General features: G+C 36.8%; 1 protein-coding gene and 1 long non-coding RNA gene across 2 annotated transcripts; both read left to right on the forward strand.

Annotated features, from left to right (window-relative positions):
* Window positions 1-2,177: 2,177 nt before the first annotated feature.
* On the forward strand, window positions 2,178-5,076 carry LOC144662669 (uncharacterized). Its single transcript, XR_013572504.1, has 2 exons — window positions 2,178-2,526; window positions 4,846-5,076. It is a non-coding gene; the product is annotated as an uncharacterized LOC144662669 (long non-coding RNA).
* A 5,099-nt stretch (window positions 5,077-10,175) lies between these two features.
* LOC144664132 (ATP-dependent DNA helicase Pif1-like) lies at window positions 10,176-12,527 on the forward strand. Its single transcript, XM_078525254.1, has one exon. The coding sequence runs from the start codon at window positions 10,431-10,433 to the stop codon at window positions 12,525-12,527; it is 2,097 nt and encodes a 698-aa protein (XP_078381380.1). The 5' UTR covers window positions 10,176-10,430.
* Window positions 12,528-19,282: the final 6,755 nt, after the last annotated feature.

Raw genomic sequence — 19,282 nt, forward strand, 5'->3', positions numbered from 1 at the left:
TGCAGTCACTCACAATAGAACATAAGCATTAAGATATGACAAAAAAGTTGCCACTCGCAACTGTACAAAAGCCTAAAGATCTCACATTCTTGACTGTTTAAAATCCAGACCCTATCTCAGGCCAACACAATTGCCTATTTTAAATTAGCATTAACATGTAGGAGAGAACCTTTCTCAGTCTCATCAGGAAAATTCACATTGACTGGCATAAATTATTTTATTTTACTCTACTTGGAATAAATGTCACCTAAATTGTTTATTTTGTGCCTCAGGTTTACTCTTAGAAGCAAATCAATCATATGTATGAATGTGGTCACTCGCAATAGTACAGAAGCATAAAGATCTGACAATAAAGTTATCACTGGTAACTGTACAAAAGCATAAAAATCTCACATTCACAACTGTTAATATTATCCAAACCCTATCTTGGGCCAACACAATGTATACATGTATAACATAAACATGTAGAAGAGAAAATTCACTTTTCAAAAAAAAAAATGTCACCTGAGTTTACAGTTAATATATTTTTGAAGCACAGTAGGGGTAATTATGCAGGGTTAATGATTCAAGCTGAGAAATAATTACAGCCTTTCAAATCAATATTTTTCAAAAAATGACAAATAAACTACTTATCAACTCAAATTAAAAATATAGCACGATTTCTGTCAAGCCGTACCGCCGTTAGCAAATACGTCTGCGTTCGCAGGCTATACCGCCGTTGAGAATGTCATAATTATCAATAAATAATTAATTTATGCATAATTTTAAATGCGCGCCAAAACACATTACCGTTACTTCGAATAATAACGAATTTTTCTTTGAACCACTGGGTCATTTCTTAGGAAATATTAAGCATATACTATAAATGTATAAGCTAATGTGAGTTTTTAAAGTAGAATTCTCTTACTTACTCTTGAAGCGACGATAACTGCAATTTCCTCAGCGGAGTTCGAAAACGACGAAACGGTCCGCCGACCAGCGCGGACTTTGGTATTTTCCTTGTGATCCTGCAGACGGCGCTCTACCCGTTGGAGTACTTCAGGTTGTGTCTTGGTGCTGCCTTCATTTTCTTCCTGTAGCTGTTCGATCTTTGCTACGAGGGTGCTACTGCTCTCGATATAAGCTTAATCTCAGCTTAGCTGATTTAAGCTTATATTGTCGTCCGAAAACTTGGCTCTAATATGTTTATGCCGCTGATCTTGCTCCGCCGCCATACTTCAACCGTGAAAACTGTACAATATTAAACGCTTGACGTCGGACAGAATCGAACAGTACGACCTGACAAAATAGAACTGAACAAAATTGTCTCACAAGACACGGTACGAACGGTGAAATGGCGCGCCATTTTTCGTGCACACAATAGACCCGAGGCCCCCAACTGTCTCAACCTCCTTCAGCCTGCCGCTGATCGTTGTTACCAAGGCTCAAGATTCTCAAAATAGCATTTCGCCGGTGTTTACTATTGAAAATTGAGCCTGGATTTTAAAGCGAATCGATCTGTTGATAATTTCTGCCATTAATTAATCGGGCGGGGCCTGGGCCCGATTCATAATCTGTGTCAGATTTTTTTGTTTTGTCGGTAAATCGTTCCAGAACCTCGCGGCCCAGCCGATCCCTTGGTCACGGTCACGCAAGTTTTCATGTCTACTAGCGGATCACCCGTTGAAATATTACGTTCAAATCATACAAGTTTAAATTTTTCACTCCCTAGAAGCTGTGTTACAAAATCATTCCCGTCTAATTTTACGAGTACTCTATGCTCTGTTAAACGCCAAATATATATATATTTTTGTGTCCGGCATTGAAGTCTTGACTTGGAGGGAGTACTGAAGATTCGCATCGCAAAATCTTGCTTTATTTGCCATGTCCAAACTTTCATGATTGTGAACGTGAACGCAATACCAATTAATAAATCCCACGGCTCAGACATGCACAATTTTTACGGCTTCAAAACTTTCGAAATTCAAATACTTTTCGAAACATTTCCTGGTCTTATCTTGGAAAAAAAATCAATCTGAAACATTTTTTTTGGAGATTCTTACGTTTGTCTCAGAGCGAGTACTAAATATTCAAATTGCGAAAGCTATTTTCGTACCGTAGTAAACACTACTGTACGTCATTCACGCAATTTTGTCTTCGCCGGAAACTGCAAGCGTCACTGCTTTCCGCAGTGCACTTTTTTCAGCCGGACTCCACTTTAAAGAAATTTTATTGAGGAAGAACTGTTTTATTGAAGCGTTTGGCTCAGAGCAAAAAACAAAAAGTCGTATTACGTACCCGAATGCACAGAATACCGCAAAATAACGCAGTTTGACATGTACAAGTGGCGCAAGCTAAATAAAGAACCATTACGTCATGACAGATTTCAAAACGTTAAACCGCAGTGTGCTGTGATGCAATAGCATTGTTGATGTCTTCGTTCGCTGTGCTAGTCGAGCGTTTATGAGGAGTTGCTTTGAGCTTTTAATCTACAGCAGTGTATTTACAATTCACGGACAGCCCGTGGACAAGAAACGTGACTTTCAGGTAAGTGTTTATTTTATTTACTGTCACAGTCAAAATTTACCTGTACAGCATTTTGTGTCTGTTTCTTCCGTGCCGATTGTTCGTACGCGTAAGATCACAATTTCTGTTGGTTGAGCGATTATCGTTTTAATAGAAAGGAAGTGCTAGCCCACAGAGGCAGAATTATGTTGCTCTTGCGGGGAAAGAATTCATAGAATCATTAGAATATGGTAACTTGTCTTACTGTAGTAAATGTTGTAAAATACAATGGCTCGTTTCTCTTTTGTTGCTATTAAATTCTGTTCCATCAGCAGTTTATTTCTCAGGGTATGAAGCAAAAATAGTTTTTTAAATATATTTACCTCGGAAAGGATTGCGATAAAACAATTTATATTTCTGGTAGAAAGGATAATCAGACACTTGCGTGTGCTGTACAGGTATTTTGTATCCACCATCGATCACTCGACGAGCAAGTACACTTGGCATTGAAGTTTTCGAATTATCAAAATGTGCTTTGCTGGGCGCATAACTTTCACCAAAACTAATAAAATTGAATTGAGGTCGTTTTTAAAATCGAATACCAAAACATTGACGAAAGCAATAACGAAAATAAACGCGCATTTTCTGGTCGTGTTTCTTAAAATTTATCACAGAACATGAATTTGCATATTGTGCCGGACCAAAGTTGATTTTGAGCAGCCAAGCGTGCTTTGCTGGACTCGCTACTGTCGTCACAAACAAAAAACTTGAATAAAAGTTATAACAAAAATCGAAAATAAATACAACTTCCGTGAAATTGCACTATTTTTTCCCGCGAGTCGCGGATTATTTTGTGGGACGTGACGGTTCCTTGAGTTCACAGACAAGTGAAAAACGTGACTTGTCGCATGTTATTTTAGTCAAACCTTGTCTTTAATTTTTTTCCCATTAGTTTTGTATTGGAAAAACTGCCCTTAAATTTTTTTATGGATTATATATTGCTCAACAAAAGCAAAGATTGATAAAATAGAAAGGTGGAATTTAATTGCGTCTCGACATTCTTATGACACGATGAAACGCTTTCTTGTGTTCTTTGCATCAGCTTTGGTTCACTAGAAAAAAAATCGATACTACAGGACAAACAAACGCTGATTACCTTAAGGTTACTATTGTTAGCGGCTACTAATTTTAGCGATTTTAGCGAGTTGGGCCAAAATCGCTAAATTTAGTACTCGCTAAAATTTGTCTCGGTCAAATTTAATACGCGTTAATTTAATACCCCCGCCCGCCAGAGGAACACAAAATTAAATTCAGTGGCCCTTTTCAACTATATGACAACGTCAGGCAGAAGGTAGGGCAACATTGGGAGAGAGCTGGGATCGCCGGCATCGTGGAAATATCTCTGATTTCTCTGACGAGGACAACTTTCAAACATTTGCAATTCACTCTGTTCTTTCTGATAATGGTAATGTTCGTTCAATTTTAAGTGACTTTGTTCTATTACTGAACATTTATTTCCATCTTAGCTATATATTATAATTGTTTGTTTTGTTTTGCTTTTTTAATTTTCGGAAAATCGCTAAATTGTATAGTCGCTAAATCTTGCCCATAAAAAATCGCTAAAATTAGTAGTCGCTAAAAATAGTAACCTTAAGGTAGCAATAAATAAACATATCACAGAGTTGTGTTTACAAGTTTATTTATCTCATCTTTTTTTACCACACAAATTGCAAATACCTCTGGTGTTTAAAGTAGACTCGGAGATTTTGAACTTAAAACAAACTCCCTTTTCTGCTCAAATATGATTTGATTGAATACACCTGTAACATTTTTTGGTTGGCAGTTTTCCTTAAATATTATTATGTCTTGTCTGTAAGGGCCTGAGTACATGGAGGTAGGGTGCCCCGGCTAACCGCGTTACCCGGCTAGAAGGAATGAAATATAGCCCGCCTTAAATATCATGCAGAATTCCCTGCCCTTCTACCCGAGTTGAGACAGCGCCATATTGAAGCGTGTCACAGCGTAGGAAAACCAAGTAGTTCTAAATGATTGAAGAAAAATATGACTTTTTACTGAATGATTAAGGGTAGCCGTTACGTTGATGTGCAAGCTCTTAAAAATTCACTGCGTCTATTTTTGTTTCTTCTGTAAACAAATCAATAAACAACTCTGACTATTTTACAAGTAGTTGCACCCCACCCCACCATCTCCCTTATGTCTAGGCTTCACTTAGCAACTACCGTACTTTGATCTAAAACTGTGCTCTTCCTTTTTTCAGCTTTCTTTATATTAATTTTAACAAATGAAATAAATAGCTTTTAAAAGACAATATTTTTACTGTGGTTTTGTCTATTTTTTTAGGTTCCAAAAATACAGGACCTGATCGAAGAGTGAGCAGATCAAGAGTTATCCGCCAGTTATCAATAATTATCTTAGGTTGAGCAAAGTCTCAGCGTAACGGTGATTAACCAAGTAACGGAGAGAAAACCTAGAACAACTGAAATATACACAATTATACACAATTATACTGAAAAACAGCATTACTGAGTATCCACATGCCTGACCCAATGATAATAAAAGAAACTTCTTTGAGATCTCGTTTTGCACTGTTTATCAGTAGTGTTGACAACCAGCAGAATGGAAAAGGACGACGCTGTACAGAGCCGAGTAGGCTGCCTGTAAAACAGTTGAAAAGGGTTTTGAAAAAAAGAAAACTAAGGAAAAGAATCCGAAGTTATGTATTAAAAAATGTTCCTAAGACATCAAAACTCTATCATATTATTCAATCACCCTTGCTACGCAAAACAATTGCATCTGCTAATGGAGAACGTATAACGGAAGGCAATGGGTTAACAGTAACGAGAAAATACCCTTTGAGAAATGGCTGTAAAATTTTGTCATCATGCAATAATATGGTGTACAAAAATGTGAATCACAGAATAAACAATATTGTCAGTAAGCTTTCTGGGGATATAGAGACAAATCCTGGCCCGTTTGTTGTAGATCCTTCCAAAACCATTCATGCTCCTTATAGTCAAGGAAATAGTTTAGTATTTGGTTCAAATGCGGGAAATCAGTGTGTGGCAATGAGCTTGACAGCAATATTATACAGCTTTGTCTATCCAGTAAGATCCTCCTCAGATCTTGTAGAGATAATGACTGTTGGTAATGAGTTGTACACACACCTCGCAACTTCAGCAGCACAGGATCGCTTGATGTTGACAGAATTACCCGAAGTGTTATGTCTAAGAGAAACCATGTACAGAATGCAATATAGTGACAGCTACTTTGGTACTGTACACAATTTTTATGACTATGCAACAGAAGATGTCCATTGTTTACCCCTGATAGAAGCCTTTGATTCTCTAATAAGAGAAAACTTCAAGTCATTTATTCTTACAATAACGATCAGCACCGTAGCAATTTTTATAACAAGGGACAGTACTTTTAAAGTATTTGACTCGCATAGCCGTGATTCTCAAGGAATGTCTGATCCCTGTGGAACCTGTGTGCTAATCGAGATAGCTTCTCTTGGCCAACTAGTACAGTATTTTAAAAACTTTTACGTATCAGTTGAAGATGCACTTTATGAATTAAGAGGCGTTCAGATATTAACAGAAGTCATTGAAAGTGTTGGTCTAACGGATTCCGAAATCTCTGGACCAGTTCATGCTGAAAATAGTAAAACTGAAATAAATCAAGATCGTTTAGAGGCAAGTGGTGCTAATTGCTCTTGTAAGCAGTGCTGTTTCATTTGTTTTTATGCAATTTGCTTCTCAGTCTTAAAGCAAATTAGTTATTGGAACGAAAATACATTTCATGCCATAATTGAAAATGGTTCGCAGCTGCAAGAAAAACTCATGCTGAAAAAAGATTGCATGGCCTCTGATCTTCCAAATTCTCTTGAAATAGACATTGCAAACATCGAGGCACGTGTAAGTGTTTCATACAAGGGAAGAAAAACAGCGCAAGAGTCACTATGCCTTATCGAAGAAATGAAAAAAGTTATTGCAGAAAACCAAGAACACAATACCGGCTTTTTGATGTCCTCGTTAAAGTGCTATGTTTGCTGCATTTTCAAAAGAAATTGTAAAGGGAATACAAGTTATGCTGTATTTGGTCTCAATAATAGCAAAACGAAAGGTTATGATTATGAGATAATTCAAAACATAACATGCGCAATTGAACTTCTTCTCAGAATGATTGGAGATAAAACGACGTTAGATACGCAAGCATACGAAATGCATTTCATAAGATGTAATTGTGAAATATCAAACAAAGACCGCCAGGCTGTATTAAGAAGGCATATCTCCGTGAAGCAAAAGCAGAAACTTGCAAAAGAACGCCGGGAAAACTATGCTGCTATGGAACCAGCCAAGAAACGCGCTCGCTTAGATTGTTACGCCGTAAAGTATGCGAACATGGAACTCGATAAAAAAAAGGCGCTAAGTGCTAAGAAAGCTGAAAAATACAGGCTTATGGATAGCGATGAAAAGACAGCGCTAAGTGCTAAAAATGCTGAAAAATACAAGCAGATGGATTGTAGTAAGAGGGAGGACCTAATAAAAAAGTACACGAACAGACAAAAAGAATTAAGGCAAGAACAATGTTCATCTACACATCCACTCGAGTACTACATTGAACAATTCAATCGAGATATAAGGGAAGGTCCTTATTACATTTGTGTAGTCTGCAATAGACTCTTGTACAGAAAAACTGTGTTTGAATTTAAAAAGGAAAAATACGACTCCAGCTGTTGTTTGTTTTCAAGTGTCAAGTCGTTTAATGAAAAGCTGTATATTTGCAGAACTTGTCATAATACAATTAAAAGCAAAAACAAAACTCCCTGTCAGGCAGTACACAACAACCTTGGAGTCGATGATGTACCACGCGAACTTGCAGATTTAGAAAAGCTCGAGCAAATTCTGATTTCACAACGAATAGTATTTCAAAAAATCATTGTGATGCCAAAAGGTCAGCAACGGAAAATTAAAGGAGCGATTTGTAATGTTCCTGTTACCTGTGAAGATACATGTAATGTTTTACCACGGCCACCCGATAGTACTGGAATTATTATGCTAAAGTTAAAGAGGAAGTTACAATTCAGAGGTCATGTCTACTTTCAGGCAGTTCGTCCACAGCTAATAATGCATGCTCTCGAATGGCTTAAAAGTAATAACAAGTTGTATGACAATGTTACTATTAATCTTGAGAACATTGATCCTGAACTATCATGTCTTTGTGCGCAAGAAGAACAAAATAGATCGAACACTGGAAATAGTTCTAAAAATGGAACCGAATCGCCTAATAATATTAATGACAATAGAAGTTACGATTGTGAGAAGGAAGAATCGTTTTACGAACACGCCGGATCAGAAAATGCAAACAATGTTCCAAGTGCACCTTTCACCAAGGAAGATAGTGAGGATGATACTGACGACTGTGATAAGGAAGACCCAATCAACGAACACAGAGCAGCAACCTGTGAAACCTGTCTTCAATCCATTATTCCAGACTACCCTATAATATCTGATGACCAAGGAAGGACTACATCGGCTGGAAATGAAATCTTTGATATTGCTCCTGGAGAAAACAAGCATCCCGTGTCTATGATGACCGACAGATATTGTGAAGAGCTTGCTTTTCCAGTTCTCTTTCCTAAAGGTAGATATGGATATAAGATGGACAGAGAGGAAAAACTAACACCCGTCAAATACTTCAATGCGCGTTTACTTCATTAGAGTGGAAGATTTGCAATGAATCCTGAATACCTTTTCTTTGCACAATTTATTACTGAGCAAAAGAAAGTTTCAGATAGCATCAACATTGCTTTGAAAAAGCTACGCGGCCGGCCAGTTACAGCATCACAATTTCGATCAAATGAACAATGTCTCAAAAATCTGATATTCAAGGACCAGGCATATCTTTTTCTCAGAGGTATCCCAGGCAGTCCACCGTATTGGCAAAAGTTTATGTATGAAGTGATAGCAATGGTACAACAACTAGGAATCCCAACATGGTTTATGACTTTGTCATGTGCTGATCTTAGATGGCATGAACTTTTCAACATATTGTCTCGTATAAAAGGAGAAAATATAACGGATGAGGAAATCGACAGTTTGTCATATAATGAGAAATGTTCTTTGCTAAATCTTAACCCTGTTATTACTGCTAAGCACTTCCAGTACAGAGTGGAAACTTTTTTCAAGGATGTGTTACTAAGTAACGCCAACCCTATTGGAAAGATTGTTTATTATGCACTTAGGATTGAATTTCAAATGCGTGGATCTCCTCACTTGCACTCACTGATATGGACTTCAGATTGTCCTGAGCTGAAAAAAGGCAACGAGGAAACTTATATACGATACATTGATGAACACGTGCAAGGAAAACTTCCAGAAAAGGAAAGCGATTCCGAATTCCATGACTTAGTAAACCTATATCAGAAGCACACTCATTCAAGAAGTTGTAAGAAGTATAAAAATATTCCATGCAGATTTAATTTTGGCCAATTTTTCACAGACCAGACACTTGTTTCTAAACCATTGCCAGATGAAATTCCTAATGATGAAAAAGCAATGCTATTGGAAAGGCGTAATGAAATCTTATGTTCTGTAAAAGAGAAAATCAATGAAAAATTGGATCCAAGTAAGTCTAATTATGACTCAAGCATAACTGCAGACGATGTACTGGCTATGTGCAAAGTTTCCAAAGACGACTATAACTGGGCGTTATCAGTTAGTGCGGATGCCGATTTTGAACTGCATCTTAAAAGACCAATTAACAGTTGCTTTATTAATAATTACTTTGAAGCTGGAATAAAAGGGTTTAGGGCTAATGTTGATTTACAGCCTGTTTTTAATCACTACAAGTGCATAACCTATGTTTGTTCATACTTTTCAAAAGATGAGACTGAATGTTCCCAAGCTATTATGAATGCCGCAAAAGAAGCTAAAGCCAATAATTTAAACATTAGAGAAAGCTTAAAAAAGGTTGGTGCAGCTTTCTTGTCTTATAGGGAAGTCAGTGCTCAAGAATGTGTTTACAGATGTATGCCTGAACTTTGGTTACGAAAGACATTTCCTTGCACAATTTTTGTTAATACTGGGTTACCGCAAGAAAGATGTCGAGTTGCAAAATGTCAACAAGAAATCGAAGCACTTGACGACGATAGTACTGATATTTTCAAGTCAAATGTAATTGAACGATACAGTGATCGACCTTATATTGTTGACCAGTTATGCTTAGCTGAATTTGCGGCTTACTACTACAAAGACTACAGACAAAATTCTGATGAGATTAATGATGTTCAGCCAAATGTACTTTCTGACGATTTAGTAGAATCCAACCATGTTTCTAATTCTGAATCAGCTCTACCACCGACAATTAAGCTGATTAACGCCCAAGAAATCATGAAACGTCGAAAGGTGAAGGCTGTTATAAGATTTCACACACCAAGCAAAACAAAAGAGCCTGAAAAATTCTATCATCATTTACTAATGCTTTACTTTCCATGGCGAAAAGAGAGTGATCTTCTTGGTGGTGATCAATTATACGTAACCAAATTTCAGGACCCAGTAGTGAATACTAAAGTAGAAGCAAACAGAAGAATATTTGAACCCAACGCTGAGGCTGTTGATATTGCATTGCAGTTGATAAGTGAAAATAGAGTGAAACTGAATCATCTATCATATGGTGCTATTAATGACCAAGAAAACGATGATTTATCAACAGAGCCAACAACTGACATAGATGAGTTTGATCAATGCGATGAGCAGTTACCTGAACAATTGATATCACTTCCAAAACCATGCCAAACATCCCTAGGAGTTACTACTTACAACCAACCATCTTCTATTACAGATGATGTACTGCGCAATTCTGTAAGAACTTTAAACCAAAAACAACGTTTTACGTATGACATTGTGCTGTCTTGGTGTAGAAGCATGATAAAGAAGGTAAACTGCTTAGATAAACAAAACATTGAACCAATACACATCTTTGTTACAGGTGGAGGTGGTGGTGGAAAGAGCCATTTAATTAGAACAATCTATCACACTGCAATGAATACATTCAAGTATGCTGCACTAAATCCTTCCCTGCCAACAGTTCTCTTAATGGCCCCTACTGGCGTTGCAGCTGTAAACATTAGTGGTACAACTGTTAATACAGCACTAGGTATTCCAAAAGATGCTGGAATTAATTTACCTCCACTGCCAGATCAAAAGAAAACGTTGTTGAGGCTCAGTTTTAGTGAACTCAAGCTTTTAATTATTGATGAAATTTCAATGGTTTCAAACAATATGTTACTGCATATCCATCAAAGATTGAAAGAAATTTTTGGAAGCTCTAGCTCAAAGATCTTTGCCGGTATAAGCATTATCGCTGTGGGTGATTTACTCCAGCTACCACCTATCAAACAGAAACCTATTTTTTCTTCTTATGCCAATGACACATACAATTTAGCACATCCATGGTATGAATTTAAGATGGTAGAATTGGTTCAAATTATGAGGCAAAAGGGTGATCAAGCCTTCATTGAGCTCTTAAACAGATTGAGGGTTGGAAAACACACAGAAGCCGACATATGTACTATTCAATCTAGATCGATTGATCTCAATGACACAAATAACTATCCTTCAAATGAGCTTCATGTGTGGGCTGAAAATAAACCTGCTACAGAGTATAATAATCAACGTCTTCAAGACATTTCCATGCCTTTACATGTCCTTCAAGCAGTTGACCAATATCCAAACAATGTATCAAGGACAGATATTGAAAGAGTTCTTTCAAAAGGACGTTCTTACACGGGTGGTCTTGATTTTGAGATATCTATCAAAGAAGGTGCTCGTGTCATGTTAACAAACAATGTCGATATCTCTGACAGACTTATAAACGGCCAGTTAGGTACTGTGGCTCGAATTATGGTGAGTGAAATTACTCAGAAGCCCACTATCGTGTACGTTAAATTTGATGACGATGATGCTGGTAACTTGATGATTGAAAAATCTGCAGATACCTTTGCTTTAGAAAACAAAGTTGTGGCAATTAAACCAATTTTAGCTAAAATAAAGTGTAACCCAGGAAAGCGTTCATCGCCAGAAATACAAAGATTACAGTTTCCATTAGCTTTGGCGTGGGCGTGTACTGTTCATAAAATTCAAGGATTAACGTTGAAAAAAATTGTTGTAAGTTTCGAATTGTTTAGACAAAGGTCATTTAACTACGGACAAATATATGTTGCTCTGAGCCGTGCCACTTCTCTTCAAGGTCTTTATGTGCTTGGAAAATTAGAACACAAACATGTCAAAGCAGATCCAAGAGTACTTGACGAGTATGAGAGACTACGAAGTACATCGCTGCTGGTGGATAATACTAATTTCCAAGTACAGGAAGATGATCCTATTATACCTATTGTGCTGTTAAATATCAGATCGCTTCGTAAACACAGTATTGACATGAAATTTGACACTAAAATTTTTAACTGTGATCTCCTTCTGTTAACGGAGACTCAACTTCTGCCATCTGATTCAGACAATGATGCGCAAGATCATCTTGATCCTTTCATACTAAACAGGCACGACAACGATGATAGATATTCAAGCCTAGCTTTCTGTAACAAAACAACGGTTCTTATCACTGAAAAAGAGTATTTTCCAGTCATAAATGCTTTGATGTTGACAACAGTTTTCACTAGACGGAAGAATTGTGAAATGAAACTTTTATTCCTTTACCGAAAACAAGCCTGTAACGTGCATGATTTTGTTAATAACCTCAGACATATCATCAATTTGTACACGATCGATGTAATACTTGGTGATTTTAATATTAATTTCCTGGATGAAAAAGAATCGCATAATTTAAAGAATGTTTTGGAAAAAACGTTAGGTTATCAACAAATTGTTAACAAACCAACATTTTTATCAGGAAGTCTTCTCGATCACGTTAATGTCAAGTCACAAAAGTTCAAAACTGTCGAAAATATCATAATTAGCATTTACTATTCAGATCATGATGCAGTTAAAGTCCTTCTTTATTTATAATGCAAACGAAAATAATTTGTGCCAAAAACAACAGTTTGTCCAAGCCTTTTAAACATACTTTTCTATTTTAGAGAAAATGATGTTAAAAAGTCATTTAATATAAGAAATGAATATATTGAATTTAGCCGACTGTAGTAAATGATGTGAATGTAGTAAAAGTAGTGAATTTAAATTGTAGCTTTAGTAAGCAGATGTAATACATAAATGGTAAAAATAGTGAATTATTTTAGCCAACGTGAATGTGAATTTACATTGTTGCCTTTTTTATACTATTAAATAAAGTGAATTTAGCCAATGTAGTAAATTTTAAATATTAAACTTAAGAAATTTGTATTTTTTTATTTTCCTACAAAACCCCACAAGCTATAAGCTTGAATATTTATCATGTTTAAATAAAAGTTATTTATCTATTTATCTATCTAGTGGATGCAGTGAATTTAATTTAGCGAATGTAGTGAATGTATTGAATTTGGCCAATGTAGTGAATTAGCCAATTTAGTGAATATAGTGAATTTAGCCAATTTAGTGAATATAGTGAATTAAGCCAATTTAGTGAATATAGTGAATTTAGCCAACGTAGTGAATATAATGAATTTAGCCAATTTAGTGAATATAGTGAATTTAGCCAATTTAGTGAATATAGTGAATTTAGCCAACGTAGTGAATATAGTGAATTTAGCCAATTAAGTGAATATAATGAATTTAGCCAATTTAGTGAATATAGCCAATTTAGTGAATATAGTGAATTTAGCTAATGTAGTAAATATAGTAAATTTAGCCAATGAAGTAAAAATCTTGAGTCTATCTAATTTCGTGAATAAATACTGAATTTAGCCAATGTAGTGAATGAAGTGAAAAAGAAAGTGGTAAATTCAAACACCGGCAAACAACAAAAACATAAGTTTACAAATTAACGATAAGATGAGGACGATATGTCCTCAACAACTCTGCCTGGTGCACAGCAATCAATGCTGTGCAAAGCTAGCTGTGCATGTATGTCTGACAGACACCAAGCCCTGCATCATCATGAAGGTAAGTGATACTTTAATTTAAAATTTACAGCTGTTACAATCATCCTAAGCTTTCGCTTTCTTTAAGTTTTTTCATACATGTTAAGTTTAGAAGTAACCAGTATCAAACACAAGAGACAGTGTTTCATCGGGATATCCAACACCGAGATGTTTGGATAGCCAATGAAACACTGTCTCGAGTGTTTGATATATCTTCTCAATCGCAACAAAAACTACGGAATAAATGGAGAAATAAAATTGTACAAAATCTATGCTAATTAAGATAGGGTTTCCAAACCTCCTTCACGGTTATGATTTTCTTTGTTTTAACTTGCTGAATTATTAATGAGTTGGAGAACTATATCCATTTACTTACGCAGCGATTGTCCCCAATCAACACGACTACACTCTTAAGTCAAGTTCTCTATTTCTATAACACGATTCTTACGAGTAATTGGCAATTATCAATTAGAAGTGTTGTTAAAAAATCAATTGGCTGTTGAAACCTTGACAACTGAAGTGTTTCATGCAACCATTTTAATCTTAAATAAATTTAGCCTCCTACTATCTCAAGTTATTTTGGCTCTAAAACTAAACAGGTTCTTTCTCTGATTTTATTAGTTGCAGGCCAAGAAAATACGTCAATCACAAGTCAAGTACACAAAAATTAAAGGCGACATTTATTATGAAACTGAAATGAAACTGAATATGTCAAGAAAAAATGGACATTTCATTTTTTACCAAAGAAGGATTGCATTAAAAAACACAGAAGCTACGGACTCAAGTTAATCAGCTGAACTGACATTGTACGTTTACAGAATGATTCATTGCAGTCACGGAGCAACTTGGACATAAAACAAAGAAAGTGAAGACAAAGCCTAAGAACAAGCTGCCATCGTGCACTGATACTTGAGTGTAGTGGAAGTACACTTCTTACTTCAGACAATCTACGTTTTGTCTTAGAAGAAAAGCGTTATATTTTTTCAACGTATAAACTATGTGCAATCGCGAACTTGTGTTTTAGAAAAAAAGACTTCAGTTTGCTTATTCTGCAACTAAGTTGGATTTTTCCAGAGCCATGACAAACAATGTAACAGCCCAAATGTGGTTCGACGAACAGAATGAAATCCATCTGAAAATACACAAAATGAACTATACTCACAGCTGGCGATAACAATAAAAATCAATGATTGTACTCCTATTTGCATATTTTGTGTTATTAATATATTTATATTTGCATAATATTTTACACTCTAATCATTTATTGTACATGTTAATAATCGATGATAACTGCTAATCATAAACAATGCTTGTTTTTTTTTTTTTTTTGTTAAGCAGGAAACAGAAACATAATCGAGCCGGTACACTGTACCGACTCGATTATGTTTCTATAGTCCTCAGTTCATACACTACCTGATTGAACTACCCTAATAATTACGACAAAGATCGATTTAATGATGGTAGAATCCGACATTTAATTGTTAGGCACAAATTTGAAAAGAAAAACTGTTTGAACCAGCCAGTGAGACAAGCCACACATTTTGTCCAAGCTAGTGACCACCCACCAAGCTAGTGACCACCCACATAAAGGTCATAGCCACAAGTAACTTTTGCAATCCTTGTGTATGACTTGTATGTCCGTGTTTTCTTCCTGAAGGTACTCTTTATAGTGGAATATATAGAATGGACCTGCCAAAAAGGGTGCCCTTTTTAGGCGGGAGGTCTACAACAAGGTGGGAATTGCACAAGGTGAATAATAGAAAAGGGTTGAGCGAAATGACATTTAAATATTTAAAATGGTCTTTTAAAGTTTCTCTAACTGACACCGTAACGAGTGATTCAGTTAAGCATTTGAAGGGAAACCCAAGTGAAAAGTTTAGAAGAGGGATACAGTATCTCTGACGAAGGCATGTTTTACCGTCCGATTTTAAGCTTCTTTAAGCTTCTTGTTTTGAAATTAAAGTCGTCTTTTGCATTTATGTTTCAATAAAGCTCAGAAAGACCGCTTACTGACTAATGCATGGTGTTTTTTGGTGAGATCACTTTTCAGACTATACCATATTATACGTACGGCGACTTGTCATTACTGAGTTTGACATGACATATAAAACTTCATTAAAGGTTAATTTTTGTCAGTTGCAACTTATGAGACTTTAATTTCGCATTTTAAGCCAACTAAAGATCATGACTCACGTTTAGTAACTTTAATATTCTCGATTAAAGTTTACAAAAGAAAAATTACAACTATAATGTTCCTTTACGATAAAATTAAAGGTACCAAAGTTCAAGTGGTAATTTATGGTGAAATTAAAGATTGCTGAAAGGAGGCTTAAAGACCTGTGTTTTTAAAGATTAACTAAAGGTCAATTAAACGTATATTAAAGGTCAAATGTACCTTGCAAAACTTTAATCTAACAACTAAAGACAACAAAAGATCAGGCGATGCTTTTATTTAACTTTAATTTTGTCCAAAAGGCACCAAAAGTTGAGCATTCGTCCTGTGTTACCAACTACGATGAGAAATGGTGTATTGGTAGGTGTGTGTGTGTTGGGGGGGGGGGGGGGGGGGGGGAGGGGTCAAGAAAGCTTGAACTTCCCGCCTCCCTCAGTGGTTACCGCATATATGTGCCTTAATTTGCCTTTCTCTTGCGCAATGTTACGATCAGATCGGAAATAATTTTTGTCTTATTTCTCACTCTTTCCGCAACCTTGTAACGTCCCCCTTCGAGCCTTCCCTCACCCGGAATCATTCCCCTTTCGTCTCTTCGCCCCTCCCCATGGAAACTTATTAACGAGCGCCTTTTTTTTTTTTTTTAATAATGCAACTTTATTTACACGCAACACTTTTACATACGTACTACAGATAAATACATATTTACAACGGGCTATTTACAAGAGACGTAATTTTTACATGTACACTTTCGAAAGGAAAAAAATGTTAATTGTAAGGATAACTAATTATGACTACTTCTAAAATATAATTCTTACTTACAATACACATTAACGAGCGACTTGCGAAAGCGCCTTGTAATGATAGTTCCTCATTCAAGGAATAAAGTTACTTAGATAACATCACTTATTTTTATTGTTTTCTCATTTAAACAGTAGGTAATAAGTTTGATTACACTTTACTAGAAACTGAAATTGTGAAGTATTATTTTGAGTATTTTATTTTATTTTTCTTATTTTTACTGTTACTGAAGTACTTGATAAAACCCCTTATAGAATTCGGAAATTCGTTTGTTTGAAAAAGTGCGAATTCAAAATCAGCTGCCTGCGCTGCGAAAATGAACACTTTCGAGTGCCGAGCTCAAATCTGTGTAAAACATTTCCGCTATCAATGAAGCGGCGCTGCATTCTAACATATCGAAGTAATTAATTCGCACAAGTCCCTTGTATAGTATAGCTCAGTGGCAGAGCATCCAATTGGTGTGCGGTTCGACTCCTGTTGCGAGAACTTCGAATATTTTTTCCCGTGTATCGAGTAATCGATTCTCTTGATACGGGATATTCTTCGTCATTAAAGTTGCAGAATGACAGTAGAACCGGCTCTCCCTGAACCACGGGTATCGAAAACGTTTCGCAAGCGCTAGCCTGAATTTCAGGTCGATGGCGGTGCATTTCTACCATCTCGATTTCTGACGGGTTATTTTCCGGCTGTCTGGATTAAAAAATCTCAAGGAAAGCGCGTCGAAGCTTTTTATTGCGCCAACAGTAAATAACAGGGTTGAAAATAGATCCCAGTATTATGAAAGTTTTGCACCAGCTCCACAAAACACACATTATGCGCAATTCAACAGTGTGATTTGAAGATGTTAGTGCAAGGAGTACTATAGCAAGCAAATGAGATAATATCAACGCAACCAGAATGAATGCTAGGGTGTTAGATGCCTTGTTGTTTTTCTTCACTCTGTTGGCCTCTTGTTGAGATGGTTGGTTTATAGTTTGAAGGCGTCTTTTCTGATGCAGTGACACTATGAAAATGTAGACATAGGTGTAGATGATAGCAGAAATATAAACGGAGGCTAAAATAACAATTATTATAGCGTCTATGTTCAAGTATTGTAAGAACGTGTTTGTTTCACTGTCTATAGCGGCTAAGACAATTTCGTGGATGGTCAAAATCGCTGTAAAGACCCATGCAAAAATTATACCACCTTTTATCTTTCGCTTTGTGACAATGTACCGGTACCTCAGAGGATGTTTGATAGCTATGTAGCGATCTAAACCGACCCCAAAAAGGTGATAAAGCGATGCAAAACTATTCTCTGCAATGGTTAACGAACTTACTTTTTCTAAGGTACAAAATGGACCGTCGCCAAGGATTCGCTTCAATTCCATCGCGATGGTCACGGCATGACCAGTTAGCCCTGACAACAAATCGCAGCCAGCCAAACAGGCTAGAAGAATGTTGGAGTTTGTTTGAAGCGGCCTCCTTGTTGCCACAGCTAAGATGACTAACACGTTCAGCAGGATGTTTAGAATGAGTGCAAATGAATTGACGACAGTTACAGCAACCAGACTTCCCAACGTATTTTCTGTTTTGTATGACTCTCGCCAAACGGTACCTTGCAAGAGGGTCTGAATGGGGTTAACCGACTACCGACAAAGGGCGAAAAATATAACCGACAAACGACAAAATAATTAATTTTAACTGACTACCGACATGAGGACCCTACACTTCATACCCGACTAGCGACAAAGGGCGAAAAATATAACTGACAACCAACAAAGTAATAAAATTTTAACTGACTACCGACATGTGGACCCCCCCATTCAGACCCTCTTGCAAATAAGGGCATTTTTCCATTTCTTGGTGGTCGAACAAGATGTAGTTTAAAATTCAGGGCATGATTTCCTCGCTATTCTTTTTACAGACGGTAAGAAATATTGTTGCTTACGCAAATGTTTCCCTATTTAGCCACGCGGGAAACATATGTTGCGGAAACAAATTTTGCTACACGGAAACAAAAAAGTTTCTGCCTCAAGTCAAAAACATTTTTCTTCCCGAACACAAATAATGTTTCCGAAATTTTTGTCGCCCAGTTTAGCTACCATGGAAGCAAATGTTGACTAGTTTATGCACATGCGTGACACTTTGTTCCCGGAACATTGTTTTCTAGTTTCGCTCCCCGGGCAGCAAAACATTTTCCTTGCTTCCCGTTGAATTAGCCACCTAGGAAGCATGACAAGGAGCAATGTTTCCGCAACAATGTTTCCTAGTTTAACCAGGCCTTAAGAAATAAAAGCAGATGCAAAAACTGAAACATCGGACAACGGACTACCAGAATTTTGATTTGCTTCGCGCCCAAAAACTCAACAAAAGCAAAGAATCAGAGATTTTTGTCCGTTGCCTCAGACCCCAGGCATATTGTAGTCGATTTCCTTTTAGACTTGCTCGCTTTGAAATCGTAAATGTTAACTTAAATTAAGCAGAAGGCATGTAGTCTAGGGTAGGTTAACCACAAGGGGGGCCCTTTCACCAAATTAGAGGCTGTAGTAAGTACGCGGTCAGCTAATGGGATGTCTGGAACTGAAGCTCTCGACACTGACTCGTCCCCAGTCGTCTCTCAGTCTCGCCATTAGTATTAATGTAAGAAGCGCGGGGAGCCCGAGGGGTTATGGGAAGGAAGACGAAAGTCTCCTTCGCTTCTTCTCTTACTTCCCATGATTCCCTCCGTTTTCAGTTTCACCCAGTTTCCCTGGACACAGAAGAGACAGAAAAGACGACTGTGGACGAGTCAG

Source organism: Oculina patagonica, chromosome 8 (assembly GCF_052425735.1).
Source record: "Oculina patagonica isolate OP01 chromosome 8, crgOcupat, whole genome shotgun sequence".
Classification (NCBI taxonomy): domain Eukaryota; kingdom Metazoa; phylum Cnidaria; class Anthozoa; order Scleractinia; family Oculinidae; genus Oculina; species Oculina patagonica.